The following is a 19,003-nucleotide window of genomic DNA, read 5'->3' as shown; positions in this document are numbered from 1 at the left end:
ACTTTCTCACCTGGACATTGCTGCTCTACTTTCAAAAGGTATGCAGAAAAACAGAGTTGCTTCTAGTTCTAGGCTTCATTTGAGCGTAAAAATCTGTTCCATACAGTATAAAGCCAAGGATGCAGGGAGCCTCCCTTTTATAACATTTAGGCTAGTAGTTAGGGTGCTCAGCTGTGAGTGGGCTACTCTTACCTCTCAGGTGAGTGACCTAGCCACCTGACTACACAATGACTCTGTTTCTGTCTCTGGCCCAAGTAATATTTAATTATCTTATTAAAGTAGAATGAATTCAACAAGAGAGATTGAGAGAGACCTACATCAGAATATCCCATAGTCCCGTGGCTAAGGTACTCACCTTAGAGGTTACACACCCCTATTCAAATCCCTTATCAGGCAAAGGGGGGAATTTAAACTAGGATCTCCCATATCTCAGCTGAGTACCTCATGCACTGAGCTAAAGATTAGAAGGGAGACCCCCCTCTTCCCCACAGCCATTTTGTATGGAGTGAGACAGACACCTAAACTGTTCGTTTCTTGTGAAAATGACTTAGGCACCTAAGTCACCTGACTCCAAGAGAGGGGTTCCTGGTTGTGGATCACAAGCAGAAATAGGTCCCTCCCTGCAGACCAGATTTAGGCACCGAACTTTAACAGACACCTGAGATGACCGGGATTTAGGACACACCTTTCCCATCAGCATCTCCCACCTGCTAGCTTAGGCAGCTGCATGCCTAACTTGCTGATCTTTGTGTATCCCATTTTTACGGTGCGCTCTCTCTCTCCCCATGCATTGTATAGGGAGCCTATGCATCTAACGTAGGCTTTGTGGATTCCTGTGATTTTCAAGGCATCTGAAGCTAGGCTCGTTGCAATGCCCAAGTTCCTTTTGTGGATTTTGTATGTACTCTCTTGAAGCCTGAACTTCAGGTCTTCTGTTTCTTGCTTTCCTCTTTTTATCAGTTATATCAAGGTTATATGCTATTAGAAAACTAGTGGTGACTAGACTATTTTCTGTAACCTTCAGCAAGATGCTAAGCTCATCTGTAAAGGTGGAGTTTTTATTGTCTGTATACATTGTTGTGTTGACTAATCATGGCTGTGTAAGAGTTGCATTAGCAGCCCTGGAGATCTGAAGTCCTTTACTCAGAATGGTCCAGCCTGGGGATGGCAGTGCAAATTGTCCTGCCAGTGTCATTACAGATGGCAGTTCTTGCAGGAGTAGGGCAAACGCTAATTAAATATAAAGTATCTTAGCTAATAACAAAAATACCTATTCTCTCCAGCTACTGTACTGGAGGGTAGCAATTTATATTTGAATCTGTCTTTCTAAAGGTGGTATAGGTAATCCTGGAAATTACAGACCAGAAAATCTTATTTCAGTACCAGATAATAGGGACCAATCAGCATGGTTTATGTAAAGGAAAATTCTGCCTCTCTGATCTGCTGGTGATCTTTTTTGTGTGGTTAAAACAGAGGATAAATGAGAAACATTACATTTATATTTGGGTATGCAAAACACTGAAAGTAATTGTGACTGTCCACACAGACACAGTGATGAGCACAATTTTTATACCAGACCATACTATCATATATTGCATATATAATAAAATCTGTAGGGCAACAAGTGATTCATATAATGAGGAAAAATTTTGCTATGGGTAAAAATGTTTACTTCCGATTTCTATTTAACAAAATCACCAAAACATATTAGAATAAAAATAAGTTAGTATGTGCGACAAACTTTGCAGGAGTTTGCTTATAAACATTATAATTTCAATAAAGTACATACAAAATGTAATGTGTTGTAAACAATTAAGGAATGCAATTATAAAACTAAACAAAGTTTATATCTACATTCCATTATCTTACATTTACTCGCTTCTCTAGTTTGAACTAGGAAATATACAAGTCCTTTGTATACAAGTAAGTGCTTATTTAAGCTTGGCTTTCTAGAGGCTATTTTGTTTCCTAAAATGATCCTGTATGCTAGCCTTAGTACTAAGCTCTATTCTGTAAAGCAGTGATGCGCAAGCTTAACTTTATCCATGAAAGTAGTTCCTTTGAAGTGATGGGAGTACTTACACTCAAAGTTAGGTATCTGCACCACTTTTTGCAAGAATGGAGCCTTACTCGTCACAATTTTGGTATATTTATATGCAGAATCAGAAGTGTAAGGTCATATTGTGTATCTGTAAGTGCAACCCCCCTTCCCTTCAAGTTCTTGAGTTCTTAAAATCACCTCTCTGTTCCATGTTAGTTTTGATGGAGGGACTGTTTTCTCTAACAACTCTGGAGCTTCAAGGACACTACTCCTGCGTTGATACAACTCCACTGAGATGTGAGATGACTGTATTGTGCTCCCACTGGAGCTGATTTTAAGAACGTGAAGGAATGGGGGTTGCACTAACAGACACATAATAGCTTCTGATTTTGCACATAAATGATACCAAAATTATAGTGTAAAGGCGCCACTCTTGGAAAGAGTGATCCATATACCTAACTTTGAGTATAAGTACTCCCATGACTTCAGTGGAACTACTTTCATGGGTGAAATTAAGCATGCATCACTGCTCTACAGAATGGAGCTTAGTACTAAGGCCAAAATACAGGATCACTTAGGGAACAAAATGGCTGCTGGAAAGAGAAGGGCTTATTTAAACCTAAATAGCGGCCTAGTTCTAGACCTAGATTCTTGTCTTGTGCAGATGGTGGACTTAATCCTGAATTCCTTCTTCCCTGCAACTGAGCATCTTATAGACAAGAAGAATTTAAAGGAATAAGCATTGCTATTGTTCTAATAGCCTTGGAAATTTATTTAGTAGCTAGGCAAGCAGAGTCTAAAGTGAGTGGATTGTTGGTTTTATTATGGGGGCAGCAGGGGAACCTGTTCCATCCTCTCCTTTCTCCAAATAAAGTAAATCCCATGTTGCTGACATGGAGGATACTTGTTAAACATTTTGCACAGCCAAGCCAGTGCTGAGACAGGATTCTGCCTGCTAAACTCTGTTCCACTATTGTCTAGGTGACACTGAATATTTGGGGGTACTGAAGAACTTTGGTCAGCTTACCACTGGGGGTGAGGGAGAAGGTTGGAACCTGACAGCCAGGCCTAAACCAAGCTGCAGCAGAGGGTAAGTGAAACTCCTGTAGTTCAAGGGAATAATTAAATGGTACAATAACATATAAAAGGGGAGGAGACATTAATTTACAGAGACAATTACTCCTGGGGGAATTCTGCACACAGTATTTTAAAATTCAGCACATCTTATGTGTCAGAATAACACAACATCATCATGCTCCAGCTGTCAGCCCCAGGCTGTCTGGCTGCAGGAGCACCTGTCGCCCTTGCTAGAGAGTGCTGGGAGGGGGGAAATAAATTCTGCTGGAAAAAATAAAATTTTGCAGAGAATATTAATTCTGCATTGTGCAGAATTCCAGCAGGAGCAGACTCTTCTGCAGCTTATGGTTAACGTGAGCCTGTTTTACTTGGGTTAGCATATGGGAATGATCTGCATTTCCATGTCTCCCTTCGGATGATCCCAAGGAGTTTACATTGGTGTTAAGCCACCCTCCAGGCTGCCAAGGGGGTACAACTGCCCCCGCTTTAGAGATTGGGGAAACTGCGCCACAAAGGTAAGGGAATGATTTACCCATGGTCAGAGAACAACTTACAAATAAACCTCAGGTTTCAGAGTAGCGGCTGTGTTAGTCTGTATTCGAAAAAAAGAAAAGGAGGACTTGTGGCACCTTGGAGACTAACAAATTTATTTGAGCATGAGCTTTCGTGAGCTACAAGCTCACTTCAGCGGCTGCATCCGATGAAGTGAGCTCAGGAAAACCTATGCTCAAATAACTTTGTTAGTGTCCAAGGTGCCACAAGTCCTCCTTTTCTTTTAGCAAATAAACCTCAGTAGCTACCCCATGTCCCAGTCCTTTGCAGTAAATACCTTTCCCTAAAAAAGGGATCTAAGCTGCCTGGCACAGCCAGGGCAGAGAACCCAGGCGCGGGGTGCCTGCATGGAGCAGCGCTCACTGCTGGCGCGAGCGCTGGGACCCAGAGAGGCAATCAGGACGTTCAGAAAAGCCGCTTCTGCTGGCGGCAGCGCCGCCTTCTGTCTCCCGCGCTCCACGTGTCCACCCCGGAGAGCGCGCGCTGCCAGCCTCCCTCCCTGCTTTTGGACACGCCCATGGGCGCGAGCGCGGGCTCGCGCTTGCCTCGCCCCTCTCCCTCAGAAGAGGGAAAATGCGAGGGAGGAGGGGCTCCTCCTCGCGAGGCCCGGGATTGGCTGCCGTTTACAGCCTCCCCGCCATTGGCGGCCGGGCTCGTGGGGCGGCACCTGATTGGCCGCCGGGATTTTGGATACCAAATTCAAAGTTTTTAAAAGTACCCGGCAAGCGCGGCAGCCGCCCAGAGTCATTCACCGGCCGCGGTTCGCGCGGAGGGAGCAGCGCCCCAGGTACTGTGGCCGGGCGAGGGGGACGGGGCTGAGGAGCCGCCGCCGCCGCATTGGCGGGGGGTTTGACTTGTCCCGGTCTCAGAGGCGGTGGGGCTGTGACGCGTCCCGGGTCACGGCGGGCTCGGTGCCCTGGCGTCCGTGCCCGGGCTGGGGCGCCCCGGGCTCTGGAGGGTGGATGGCGGGAGCGGGGCTCCGGCTGCGTGCCTCGGTTCTTGTGCTAGGGAAACCGAACGTGCCTCGGGGCGGGGGTTTCCCCAGGGCGGCCGCCGAGTGGCTCAGACCCGGCAGGTAGCCCGGGGGTCCTTCGGGGGCCGCCGGCCTCCCATCACCCCCCCACCCCCTCCCCAGGGCCTTGTAGCCACTTCCCCCCCGCCCCCCCCGGTCACTCCTCTCGGTCTCCCGCCCTGCGGCGGGATGGCGGGCCCCGGGCTGCTCCCCCCACGCGAGGGAAGCGCCAGCCCCGGGGGTCTTGGCGGGCGGGAGGAAGGCTGAGGAGCAGCCGCGCAGCCCCGTCTCCCGCCCGTCCAGGCCATGCCGCCGGGAGAGGACACTGCCTAAACTGGCGGCAGATTGGCCCCGCGGCCCTCGGGGGGGCGGGGGTGATTAAAAATGAGGGAAAGAGGAGATAAGACCTGTCTCAGTGTGAGGATGGCAGAGTTGGGGGCTCTTCTGTCGGCAGCGGCCCAGTTCAGGCACTGGGTGCTGGGAATGGAAATACACTGACAGCTCTCAGACCCTGCAATGTACTAACCACGCTAGGAACAGATGCACTGAGCTGATGTAGCTTTAGAGACCGCAGAAGGCGGCCAGGAACTCATTTGTGCTGCAAACAAGGCCATTAGGGGCACCTTCTCTAACCACAGCCCAGAGGGGGTCACCTTCACTAATTCAGCTATACAAGAACCACATCTTTGCCCCATTCACAGTACACAGAGGGAACCAATTATTTTTATTTCACTCCAAAAAGATATGCATCACCCTAAATATACAGGGGATACTTCTTTCTTCCACCTCAAACATTTATGGAACACCCTTTTCCCCAAACTCCTGGAAATGCCTATGATTGTAACCCCTTAAAAATCCTGGGTACTCCTCAGTCTCCGCAAACACAGGAGTTGGTTTTGCCTTTGTACTATGACCACATGGAAGGACACTTCTCAGGCTATTCCCAGTGTGCAGGAGATCACATCTCTTCCCCCCCACTACGAACACACAGGAGAAATATCCATCAGGGTAACATAGGGTACCCTCCTATTTCACCACTAACATATGTGAAGGGATATCTCCATTAACATTAAGGGATACTTCTTAGCTTCCCAAACATGCCCTGCTTCCAGTCAGCAAAACTGTGCCTGGGGGTGGCTTCTCCTCCCCCTCAACCACCATTTCCTCCCCTTCGTGGTGGGGGTTGAGACACCTCCACCTTGCCTCTGAAGTGTACTTTGGCTTGGTACCCTGTGCAGGAGCCCCTATCCTGGTTCTGCCTGGTGGCAAATTAATATCCAAGAAGCAGTATGTCCAGTTCGGTGACTGCCCGCCAACTGTCCTCCTTAAGTCATGGAACCCTCTCGCTAACACTCTGTTCCTTCTAGGGCAGTGGTTTTCAAACTTTTTTCTGGCGACCCAGTTGAAGAAAATTGTTGATGCCCGTGACCTAGCGGAGCTGGGGATGAGGGATTTGGGGTGTGTGAGGGGCTGAGGGTTGGGGTGCGAGGGTGAGGGCTGTGGGGTGGGGCCGAGAATGAGGGATTCAAGGTGTGGGAGGGGGCTCAGGGCTGGGGCAGGGGGTTGTGGTGCAGGAGGGAGTTTGGCCTGGTGGGTGCAGGTGCTGAGGTGGGGCTGGGGATGATGGGGGAGGGATAGTTCAGTGGTTTGAGCATTGGCCTGCTAAACCCAGGGTTGTGAGTTCAATCCTTGAGGGGGCCATTTAGGGATTGGGGGCAAAAATTGGGGATTAGTGCTGCTTTGAGCAGGGGGTTGGACTAGATGACCTCCTGAGGTCCCTTCCGACCCTGATATTCTATGATTCTGTGAGGGGTTTGGGCTGCAGGAAGGGGCTCTGGGTTGGGGGAGGCTTATCTCAGGCGGCTCCCAGTCAGCAGCGCAGCAGGGGTGCTAAGGCAGGCTTCCTGATTGTCCTGGAACTGCACTGTGCCCCGGAAGTGGTCCAGCTCTTGCCCGCAAGCACTGCCCCCCACTGTTCCCATTGACCGAGAACCAGCCAATGGGAGTGCAGAGCCAGCGCTCGGGGTGGGGGCAGCATGCAGAGCCCAGTGGCCCCCCCGCCTAGGAGTCGGACCTGCTGCTGGCTGCTTTCAGGGCACAGCGAGATGTCAGAACAGGTAGAGTCTAGCCGGGCAGCACCGCTGATGGGACTTTTAACAGCCTGGTTGGCAGTGCTGACCACAGCTGCTCCGACCCAATGCCTTACATTCCGTGACCCAGTACTGGGTCGCCATCCGCAGTTCAAAAACCACTGTTCTAGGGGCCACTTGGAAATACATTGAATGTACTATGGTGTTTAAGACAGGAAGTGAGGATGCCATTATATCCATCATAAAAAGCAGAAAAAAAAGTTAGTGAATTATTTTTGGCACAATTATATCCAGGGTAACACTCTATTCTTATGAAAAGGTGCTGCTGGAATTTTAATGATCACTGATTGGGACCTGAAAGGCATGCACTCAAGTAGTAGAGTGCCCTAACTCCATTCTGGAGTATAGATTCAGGACTGTCTCTGTGGAGAGAGTGCCATATTTTGAATACTTGACTTCCTACAGCACTGGGTTGTTTTCCACTTCCAGGGTCTCCTTCAAGTACTGACTTGGCCCAACTGTGCTTGGCTTTTGAAAACTGGCAAGATACATTTTTTTAGTACTATTTTCAGTAACTACTGTTTTGTGTGGATTTGGAGAAGAGCTATCTATTCATAATAAGATCTGATGGCACTTCTTGCAAGACTTAAAAGTGATGCCTGTATGGTATCCAAATTACAATTGGGAAATTGCATTCTGCCCACTAACCCACCCTCCTACATATTCAGTTGGAGAAGTTACTCAGTTTCATTCTGAAAAATGTATAGTGGAGTTGGTCTAAAACAGCTTTTGCATTTCATTTCAAGTTGGCTGCAGTTAAGTGGCGGAGAGGTTCAAATGTGCTGTGAATGTCACTTTTGTAAATGGTAGACTGAATTCCGCATTACGGAATTTGGAGCCCTATTAAAAGAATGGCTCTGACTAAATTCAGACAGTATAAGTAGAACTTCAGCTCAGGACACATGCTCACTCAATCAATGCAGGATAGCTGGCTGGCTGGTTGGTCCAAGATATCCTAGAGCTTCATGTCAGCAGGAGAGAAATAGGGAAACTATAAAATGGAGCTTATCTACCATGAAAAGAAATGAAGTGGAGCTATGTGATACCTTTCCCTCCCTCACAGCATTTTTTTTTCTAAGAATAGAGAGGAGTTCCCCCTCCGCACCTATACTATCTAGCAGCCAGTGCGAAGGTAGAACTCTCCATCTCAGAAAGTATAAGAATAGGCATGTATTCTGTGGAAAACTGGAAATTTACACAAATTGTCCATTCGTATAAGACGCATGGTGAAACATTAAAATACGTGGTTTTTTTACTGGATCTTTCATTAAAAAGATCACCATAATCTATTCTGTAGTATTCAGTTTGATACAAACATTTATTTAAATGACAGGTTTCAGAGGAACAGCCGTGTTAGTCTGTATTTGCAAAAAGAAAAGGAGTACTTGTGGCACCTTAGAGACTAACCAATTTATTTGAGCATGAGCTTTCGTGAGCTACAGCTCACTTCATCAGATGTTTACCGTGGAAACTGCAGCAGACTTTATATACACACAGAGAATAATAAACAATACCTCCTCCCACCCCACTGTCCTGCTGGTAATAGCTTATCTAAAGTGATCAACAGGTGGGCCATTTCCAGCACAAATCCAGGTTTTCTCACCCTCCACCCCCCACACACAAATTCACTCTCCTGCTGGTGCTAGCCCATCCAAAGTGACAACTCTTTACATAATCAAGTCGGGCTATTTCCTGCATAGATCAAGGTTTTCTCACATCCCCCCCACCCCCATACACACACAAACTCACTCTCCTGCTGGTAATAGCTCATCTAAACTGACCACTCTTCAGGTTTAAATCCACCAACCTCAGCCTGGTCCAGTCCACACAAGAGATCCACTTCCTGGACACGACAGTGCTAATAAACAATGGCCACATAAACACCACCCTATACCGGAAACCTACTGACCGCTATTCCTACCTGCATGCCTCCAGCTTTCACCCTGACCACACCACACAATCCATCGTCTACAGCCAAGCTCTGCGATACAACCGCATTTGCTCCAACCCCTCAGACAGAGACAAACACCTACAAGATCTCTGTCAAGCTTTCTTACAACTACAATACCCACCTGCAGAAGTAAAGAAACAGATTGATAGAGCCAGAAGAGTTCCCAGAAGTTACCTACTACAGGACAGGCCTAACAAAGAAAATAACAGAACGCCACTAGCCGTCACCTTCAGCCCCCAACTAAAACCCCTCCAACGCATTATTAAGGATCTACAACCTATCCTAAAGGATGACCCAACACTCTCACAAGTCTTGGGAGACAGGCCAGTCCTTGCCTACAGACAGCCCCGCAACCTGAAGCAAATACTCACCAACAACCACATACCACACAACAGAACCACTAACCCAGGAACTTATCCTTGCAACAAAGCCCGTTGCCAATTGTGCCCACATATCTATTCAGGGGACACCATCACAGGGCCTAATAACATCAGCCACACTATCAGAGGCTCGTTCACCTGCACATCCACCAATGTGATATATGCCATCATGTGCCAGCAATGCCCCTCTGCCATGTACATTGGTCAAACTGGACAGTCTCTACGTAAAAGAATAAATGGACACAAATCAGATGTCAAGAATTATAACATTCATAAACCAGTCGGAGAACACTTCAATCTCTCTGGTCACGCAATCACAGACATGAAGGTCGCTATCTTAAAACAAAAAAACTTCAAATCCAGACTCCAGCGAGAAACTGCTGAATTGGAATTCATTTGCAAATTGGATACTATTAATTTAGGCTTAAATAGAGACTGGGAGTGGCTAAGTCATTATGCAAGGTAGCCTGTTTCCTCTTGTTTTTTCCTACCCCCCCCCCCCCCCGATGTTCTGGTTTAACTTGGATTTAAACCTGAAGAGTGGTCAGTTTAGATGAGCTATTACCAGCAGGAGAGTGAGTTTGTGTGTGTATGGGGGTGGGGGGGATGTGAGAAAACCTTGATCTATGCAGGAAATAGCCCGACTTGATTATGTAAAGAGTTGTCACTTTGGATGGGCTAGCACCAGCAGGAGAGTGAATTTGTGTGTGGGGGGTGGAGGGTGAGAAAACCTGGATTTGTGCTGGAAATGGCCCACCTGTTGATCACTTTAGATAAGCTATTACCAGCAGGACAGTGGGGTGGGAGGAGGTATTGTTTATTATTCTCTGTGTGTATATAAAGTCTGCTGCAGTTTCCACGGTAAACATCTGATGAAGTGAGCTGTAGCTCACGAAAGCTCATGCTCAAATAAATTGGTTAGTCTCTAAGGTGCCACAAGTACTCCTTTTCATTTATTTAAATGTTTTTCTGTAAGATTAAAGGTCTGTTGGGAAAGGACGAAAGTCTTGTATTGATGGGTTCTTAGAGCATTTCCATATAGGATGAATTTTAAATGGACAGGTGAGCCCAGAAGTTTGGCAGGTTGTCCTCGTATGTATCTGATGGTAAATGTCTTCCAACTTAAACATTTTCTTCTTGGTGTTGTGTGCTTTTAGCATAGGGATTAGGGACATATGACTGGAAGGGACCTCCTGGTTCGTAGAGTACAGTCATAGGGAATTCTGTTGTCACAGGGAATCTCATCACTTAAGTGGAAACCTACAATAGTTGTTTGCCATAGAGAAATTTGGTTTAACTGTGCAACTGACTTGTTCTGGTTAGAGCTGTTTTGGATTAATACTTTGTTGTTTTGTTGCAGGATACAAACCAGAAAATAATGAAAGCAAACCTTAACCACTCCACGAGAATGAAATGTGATTTTAATTGTAACCACGTCCGCTCTGGACTCGCACAATTAAAGACTGATGCAGTAAAGGCAAGACTAGAAGAATCCTCTACCTCGAATTATGAGGAAGGGTCTTGTAAAGACTGTGTTAAAGAATATCAGAGGCTATTGCATAGTGAACTGCAGAATGTAACACCCAGGAATTTTGACCCCAAAGCTGAAGGAAGGCTTGTACATAACAAAGAAAACCAGCAAGTATTGTACAGATTTGGTGAAGGTGCCTGTGAAATGGAGGCATTAGAAAACAGTAGGTTTAATGAGGAGAGTGGTTACTCCTCTATGTTGAGCAGCGAGTACAATGATCCAACAGAACATGAGGACAGTATATTACTGGCGGGAAATATATATGGCACACCAAATCACTGTCTCATGAACCAAAGCCAAGCACAGCTTTCCAAAAAAACCTTGTTACCAGTTACCTATTTTGAAGAACTGGTTTGCTCAACTTTGAAAAAAAGTGGTAAAAGAAATCTTAAATCATGGGCTATTGTGGACAGAATTGTTTCCCGGGGAAGCGTTGGACTTAGGAATCTAATTGGCAGAAAAATGGGATTAGATGGAATAGACATTCTTGGTGAACTCTTCCAAAGGCACCTCAGACATCTTTTAGCAAACATCTTAAGACATCTTGATGAGATGGACTTAATAAAGTAAGTTTACTAACTTTATGGGAGTTTGTCATTGGGAAAGCAATAGTGCTAGTGGGAACCAGAAGGGATGCTGCTCTGTGCATATGAGCTTGACTTCTGCACATTGGTTAGTATTATGTTACAACTTCAAAAGTATCCTAAAAAGTTGCATTACTCAACATGATGAATGTTGCTATATAGGAGTGATGTGCATCTTTCATAGAAAAAGTATAATACTCCAGTTCTACAAAACTACCATGAAAATCTACCAAAATTCACTCATTTGCCCTTACCATGACACAATGTTTATTTGCCTGTTCAAAATTTTAAAAATTTCTATTGTCCGTTCATATGGTAAGCTCACTGGGACAGGCACCCTCTCACGTTTTATATTTGCACAAGTCTAGCACATTTTGAGTACTGCCAGATATAAATAGAAAAGAGGTAATGGAATAGCCTGCCTCTTGAAGGGGGTGGGAGGGTGTGGACTCAGTCTCTTGAGGACACTTACACTAGTGGACTAGATCTTGGACATATTTTTGAGCAACAAGTTTATTTTTTACTTTCAGAAGTTGTTAAGGTGTTTGTGTTTTCACTACAGTGTGGCTAAAGTGAGTCCAACATGGAAGAAAATTCTAAAGGAAGACAAATGGGCTTTCCAAGTGTATAGTAAAGCAGTGAAAAGCCTTTCTGTAAGTTCCTGCATTTGATAACTTTAAATCTGAATCAGTGATATACAACCTGTTGCTTGAGGGCTAGCTGTGGCTCTTGAGGATGAAGATCAAAAAAATTATTTGATTATATATTGAAAATATGTTCTCTGAGCTGGGCCCTGTGATATTTAAACTGAGGTGTTTAAATCCTGTTAAGGTTGACATCCTTTTTTTAACCTGAAGTGCAAACCTGGAAAATCTGGACTAAAAGTTCACTTCTTGGTGGAAAAGAGACAAACATTCCTATTCATCACAACAAAATATTGATGAAAAAATTGTTTTGTTTTAAAATTTTGCTGTTGACTCAATTGCATGATTTGTCAAATGGTTAAAAATTGTGGTAACTTGGTAATAATGTTCAGCATAATTGAAGATTATTGAAGTTAATGGTGGCCTAAACCATGTTGTCCCACAGATGTTTAAAAGAGGGCTATCCATGAATTGCATTTAACTCACGCAATTAACTCAAAACAAATTAACTCGATTAAAAAAATTAATCACAGTTTTAATCACACTGTTAAACAATAATAGATACCAATGTAAATTTATAATTTTGTGGATGTTTTTCTACATTTTCAAATATATTCATTTCAATTACAATACAAAGTGTGCAGTGCTCACTTGCACTGTAAAAAAGAAACAAAAGAAATAGTATTTTTCAGTTCTGCAGTGCAATCTCTTTATTGTGAAAGTACAACTTACAAATGTAGAATTATTTTTTTACATAACTTTTGTTTTTGAGTGCAATGTAAAAATGTTAGAGCCTACAAGTCCACTCAGTCCTACTTCTTGTTCAGCCAATTGCTAAGACAAACAAGTTTGTTTATATTTATGGGATGTAGTGCTGTCTGTTTCTTATTTACAGTGTCACCTGAAAGTGAGAATAGGTGTTTGCATGGTACTGTTGTAGCTGGCATTGCAAGATATTTACGTGCCAGATATGCTGAATGCTCCTATCCCCCTTCATGCTTCGACTTGTAGATCGCACTATCTTTTGCATTTTCACGATAAAAAGATTGTTCTACAGTACTTGTATGAGGTGAACTGAAAAATACTATTTTTTTGGTTTATCATTTTTTCAGTGCAAATATTTGTAATAAAAAATAATAGAAAGTGAGCACTTACACTTTGTATTCTGCGTTGTAATTGAAATTAATAGATTTGAAAATGTAGAAAAACATCCAAAAATATTTCTAGTAAATTTAAATTGGTATTCTATTGTTTAACCGTGTGATTAATCACCTTTTTTAAATCTTGTGATTAATTGTAATTAATATTTTAATCATTTGACAGCCCTCCTTTAAAATAGTAATAAGATTAGCTAGTTACACCAAAAGTACAGGTAAAATGAAAGCCACATAGCTTACTATCAAGGTTTGAAAAAATTACCATAAACTTGCTCGCCAAAGAAAAGTTTACAAAGAAAACCTCAATACTTTATTTTAAAGATACACAGCTACTTTACATCAAAGTTAAATTTTTATACTGACAGTTACTTAGAGGAGCCTTGTTAAATCTTAACCTCATTTTACTTCTTGACAGGATGGTAGTGTACAGCCCTCAGGACATACTGTAACAAGGGAATATGTTCTGTATCGAGCAGCTTTAGCTTCTGTTCAGACCGCAGCCCCTCCAAACAGCTCATCCAAAAAAGCATCCAGATCCAAATCATCCAACCAGAGCAATCAGAATGGTTCTTACAGCCGACACATGGAGTTTTCTGAGGTAATACTGATGTTTTTATTCCTCTTTAACCTCTAATGTGCTGTCAAGAATAGCACGTGAACAGTTTGTAACTCATGTTTCTAAAATGAACACCACAGTTTTAACCACTGGTAACACTTTGCAAGTATAACTGACAAATTTAGATTATGGAACCTATTTTTGCTGTATGTATAAAACTGGGTGGGGAGTTATATAATACAGTGGGATGGTCTTCATTGAATAAGGCTATGAGAAGAATACTTGGGTGTAAATCTTAGCTCAGGGCACAAGTGAAAAGTAATTTTGTGGCTTCCCCCTGATTGCCATCTGTGTGCAGTGAGTTTTCCAAACATACAGTCCCTGCCCTCAAAGAATTGTCTCACTTTGTAATATAACATGACTAGCAGTGTCTACTCAAGAAAAGCCAATGACTAACAGGTCTGTACTAACTTATTTTTAAAGATTGACACATATCAACGCAACTATTGAGGGAAATCTGTATATTGCCTGCCCATGCTATGCTTCTCTTACTTCAAGTTTTATGGCATTGAAAAAAAGGCTCTTTTTCCAAAAATGTACATACTAGCGTGCCTCAGAATGAGACTGCTGAAGTTTTGTTTTGTATTCTTAGCCCCTTTATTCACCCAAGAGTAAGGCCTCACATACTCTGCAACCTTCATTGAAGAAGCCTGTCATAAAACAGTTCATCTTGTATAGAAGGGATCATAGCCATGCCTCTAAAACTAGGCTGAATCTGTGTTTTCAGGAAACTTCTTGACAACAATGTTTTAAATGTTGTTCCCTAACACAATAGCACTGGACAACCAGATGGTGAAACTGACCAGTCTATCTCCCAAGGAGCATAAATGGTGAAAAGATAGAATTCTGATTACTCTGTGTTTTGGACCCCTCTTGTTTGCCTGTCATAGGGCTTATCTAAAAAGTATTGTTGTTGTACACATTAAAGATGAATTGCCAATACATGTGCTGAATCTCCACCCCCAATCAAATTGTATGGAACATTCAGCACGGATTTGTGTGGTTTCTTTGGTAAATTGTATCTCTTGCTTTGGCTTTATAGTTTGCCTCAAAATTAAGACTAATCTTTTCCTACTTTGGCCACAGGACTGTTGTCCTTGATGTGCTGAATCTGCACTTTGGGACCAGTGGCTTTTGCTGTTCAACAATTTACTAACCTCCAAATTTTCCAGTTCAGTTCATTTGCCTGGTGTCTTTCAAATCAGAGTAGTTTCTGACTTCATTTTAGTTGGGTGTGTTGGTTGGCTAATAGCTGCCGCAAATTCAGTGTTTTACCTGTTTAGAGATGATTATGAGGTTAACCAAGTGCTTCATAGTTGGAATAAGTTACAAATATTACAGTCCACAGCAAAGTATCCAGGTTAGGCAGATCTGTTACTTCAGCTGATAATACATTCAATACTGACTTCACGAAGACAAACAAGTGTAAAGTTTCTGTAAACCCACATTCATAACTTTCAGTGTTGCTGTTCTTTGGCTGCTGCTTTTAGCCATTCCTCATCAAACTCTAGTATGTTTTCCATGAAATCCATAAGACTAAAATTGAAATGTAATCTGAGTGTACTGATTAGTGATTTTTGACTGCCTCTGGTTGAGTGCCCAACTTGAGGTGTCTTTTTTGGGGTGGGGGGATTTTTGGGGAAGAGGGGCTGATTTTCAGAGAGTGGATGCTCACCACTTCTGAAAATTAGTTCTATTTATAGTGTTTTAAGTTGAATGTAATTCTAAATGGATGGTAGTCCCTTACGAAAGTAAATGTAGTTGAGGTCCATCATATATGTTCTTTAGATGAGGGCTGAGGGATCCAGGCCTTATTTGCATTTACTTATTTATTTATTACTCTGCAATGAGAGACTTAGTCCAATGTTCTGGTTACCCTTGACAATGTTTTAGAAAGCGTCTTAGATCTGTTTCCATAAAATCGTACATATCCAATAGCTCATCAATAGTATAACTCTAGTAAGTTGATTAACCTCACCACAGAATCCCCTCTAGAGTTCCATACCACCGATCTCCAGCTCTTTCACTCATCCTTCGGGAGAAGGGAGAAAAGAAGGGTCTTGCAACATTCCCTGAAGACTAACAAACTCAAGGGGAAGTTTATAAAACAAGGGGGAAGACTTGGTGTTTGTGTATTTACTCGTTCCAGTGATTATTTCGCTAAAAATAAATGTATATTTTCCCAATAGGCTGCCAAGACCTTGAAAAACACTGAAAACCTTAAGGTTTGTAGTCGCTGCAGCTCACCTGCAAAATATGACTCCTATCTACAGAGGGCAACATGCAGCCGTGAAAGCTGTAGCTTTGACTTTTGCACCAAGTGCCTGTGCTGCTACCACAATTCCAGAGACTGTGCAAGTGGCAAACCTGTGAAATCAAGCTCTCAGCTAGGACTTCTTCCTGGCACCAAAAAGAGCAAACAGAATTTGCGGAGATTGTGATCTGTTGTGCTGTCAGCAGCTGCTATTCTATCACAGAGGTTAATTCAGAGATGAAAGTTATCCTAAAGAAAAGTGAATGTGGGAGTGGTTCTTAGTAAATATCTTTTTTAAAAATAAGTTGAATGTATTCTAGATCCATTTCTCAGCTGTAGTCAATTTTTAAAAAACTTTTGAGACTTTTCAGAAATTTGTCCATACCCAAACATGTTTTTTTACTGATTTATAAAATTTAAAAGAAAAATTTAGATACGAATTCTACAGTATCTTTTAAAGAATGTTCTTAACTATTAACTTAAATTAAAAAAAAAAAGCAAGGTTAAATGATCATTTTTGGCAAGTATTCCTACATGTCTGAAGCTAGCATTTTTCAGTGGGGGGGTGGAAGAAGAATTGTTTTAAGGATTGAATTTTGTTTTAATTAAGTAATATTTGATTTTATTGTTCCAGAAAAGTCTTTTAAATGAGTTTACAGTGGAAATTTGAATTGGAGTGTGCATATTAATGAGGTCCTTTTATATACAAAAAGTTGTGGGACTCTTAGTTTTAGAGTACATGTTTTGCATTTGAGCCTCATCAGTCTAAAATTGGAACTTTAAGTTAAATTTTCAAAACACTAGCTGGTCTGATGATTTACGTGAAATTAATCTTGGATTTGACTGGTGTTTCTTCATTCCTCCCCTGCTGGTATGATCAAGGAGCTACAAACTGACCTAGGACTCTTGCCATACTGACTCCATTCCAAAAAAGTGTTTAAAAAAAAAAAAAAAAAAGTATATAGTACATTGCTAAAGAAATGATTTGTCACTTTTCTTCAAATTGTATGTTAAATTTTAGATGTTTGTATATATGTAAATATGACTTTAAATATTTGTCAGTCTACCTTTTATACTGTAAATGTGAAAATAAATTAAAATGTTTTCAACAGAATTTAATGTAGATGCTCTGTAGTTCTTGATTTTGTTACATCATAATATCAGTTCTAACATTAGTCCACATCTAACATTTTTTGGGATTTCCAATCCCTAAAAGTTTAATTATAAAAAAAAAAAAATATTCCACCTTCCCTTTTTGTGTAAAACTCGCATTGAATCCGTTCCTGAGGTTCAGGCCATCTGCAATTCCCATGAAAGATAATGGGAGGTGAGTGCTCATCACTCCAAGAACAAGCCCATTATCAGTGAAGATCTACTGTGGACTCAGTAGTTTGTGGTTCTAATTTTCTGGATCCAGTCCACAGACAACTTGTCACTACTGTTCTGTGGTGTTTAAAGGCAGGCTCTGAAACAGAAGACTCTGAAACGACTGCTGCCAGATGTAACTACCTGAGTATTGGCAACCGCTGTGGGCCCCTACAGCCTCGGTAGATAGATTTCAGACAACGAAAGAGCAGCACAGTAGGTCGTATTGACTTCCTGTTCTTAGTGCTTGTTCTTATTCTGTCAGAATGCTGCATCCTGGCTTTGCTCAGCTTTTTTCTTAATTTTGCAACCAAGTTGGGAATAGTAGTGCAGACCAACCTCAATCATGTTAATCACTGTCTTAACATCGGTTAGTGCAGACCTAAATGTGGTTAAAATGCCAGTTTGTGCCTGAGCCTTGTCTATACTAGTGCCCCAACAAGTGGAGCTATATGGTAAGACTATTTCTAAGTCTATGCAGACATGCTCTTCTGGCTGAGGAAGAATAGTGTTTGCAAGGGAGATGGCCCTGAGGATGGGGAAAATGGTGTCCAGTGCCATTTGCTGGGAACTGGAAAAGATAAGGTTGCTTTAGTGATTGCTTTTTCATATAGTTGTAAGGTGATACATTGAGCTCATTACAAAGATTTATAGGTTAACAAGCTTATGGATTGTAAAATATATTTTGTTGTATCCATCATGTCTCACAGTTGTAACACTTTCTGCGGAACAGACATTTTGGTTGGGGCCGTAGGACTTCCCCTTCTTCTATAGATCTCTGCCAACAGAGCCAAGCATTAAGTCTCGGACCTTTTTGGCAGAACATTCAGATGTCCTAACTCAAAACTTTTCTATGCCTGCTTTGGAACTTAGGTTTATTTAGCCAGCAAATTTGCTTTTTTGGAGCAGGTCAGACTAAGTAGGGGAACACCTATCTTGCCAGCAGGACCCAGTTCTGTAGATGTGCTCTAATGCAGACCACTGGTAGGTTGGGTGCAGGACAGCACTCAAGAAGACAGCCAGGAAACAGGGAAACATAGGCAAGCATGAGGTGTTGTGAATGAGCAGGTGCCATGCAGTTTTGGCTATTAGACATGGGCTACCTAAGCGGCTGACCTGGCTTAGATGTCTAATTCCAGGAGAAGTTCACAGCTGAGGATTCCAAGTGGAGTGTAGTGCTTATCTAGCCCACAAACCAGGTCAGTCAGCTATTTAGGTGCCTACACCCTTCTCAGCATTTTCTTCATGGCTAGTTTGGGCAGCTCCCTACTCAGCTTGCTGGCTTCTGAGGATGTTAGGGCTTTCCTTTGTTAGGGCTTGTCTACTGTTAGTGCCCACCAACTTGGGTGTGAATTCTAGTGAATACCAGCGTGTTGTGTGCTAATATGGCCATGTGGAGCCTGCTGGTTTCCATTAAAAGTTCCTAGTGTGTGTTGACGTAGTTCAGTTTCACAGTGCTATGTCAGTACACACTGGGAAACTTTTCATATGAGCCAGCAGGGTCCATATGGACAAGTTAGTGTACGACATGCTGATGTGCACTAGAATTTACCACTCAGCTGGTGTGCACTAACACATCATGTAAAGAAGTCCTTAGAGACCTAATCCTCACCGTGAATTGTTTGGGAAGCATGAGTGCCTAGCTTGTGGCTTACAATTCTACTAGACAACAGGGCATGTAGCAGGCAG

General features: G+C 42.8%; 1 protein-coding gene across 2 annotated transcripts; it reads left to right on the top strand.

Moving 5' to 3' along the window:
• The first annotated feature begins 8 nt into the window (after window positions 1–8).
• FBXO5 (F-box protein 5) lies at window positions 9–17,010 on the top strand. 2 transcript variants are annotated; one of them, XM_084624824.1, is made up of 6 exons: window positions 9–38; window positions 3,023–3,131; window positions 10,524–11,260; window positions 11,841–11,931; window positions 13,495–13,677; window positions 15,885–17,010. In XM_084624824.1, exons 3-6 carry the CDS (start codon window positions 10,542–10,544, stop codon window positions 16,134–16,136), a joined length of 1,245 nt encoding a protein of 414 aa, XP_084480950.1. In that variant the 5' UTR covers window positions 9–38; window positions 3,023–3,131; window positions 10,524–10,541; the 3' UTR covers window positions 16,137–17,010. The 2 variants fall into 2 exon arrangements, with proteins under 2 accessions (XP_084480950.1, XP_084480951.1); XM_084624825.1 differs by lacking the exons at window positions 9–38; window positions 3,023–3,131 and adding an exon at window positions 4,389–4,457.
• Window positions 17,011–19,003: the final 1,993 nt, after the last annotated feature.

This window comes from Lepidochelys olivacea (assembly GCF_965140295.1).
Source record: "Lepidochelys olivacea isolate rLepOli2 genome assembly, chromosome: 3".
Classification (NCBI taxonomy): Eukaryota; Metazoa; Chordata; order Testudines; family Cheloniidae; genus Lepidochelys; species Lepidochelys olivacea.
This window is presented reverse-complemented; position numbering and strand designations above follow the sequence as displayed.

What these genes read in the sequence shown, in the direction of transcription:
- FBXO5 (XM_084624824.1), top strand. Translation starts at nt 10,542, where the DNA reads ATGAAAGCAAACCTTAACCACTCCACGAGAATGAAATGTGATTTTAAT. An exon ending in GATGAGATGGACTTAATAAA is followed by an intron (nt 11,261 to 11,840) that starts GTAAGTTTACTA and finishes TTTTCACTACAG; the next exon opens with TGTGGCTAAAGTGAGTCCAA. An exon ending in AAGCAGTGAAAAGCCTTTCT is followed by an intron (nt 11,932 to 13,494) that starts GTAAGTTCCTGC and finishes ACTTCTTGACAG; the next exon opens with GATGGTAGTGTACAGCCCTC.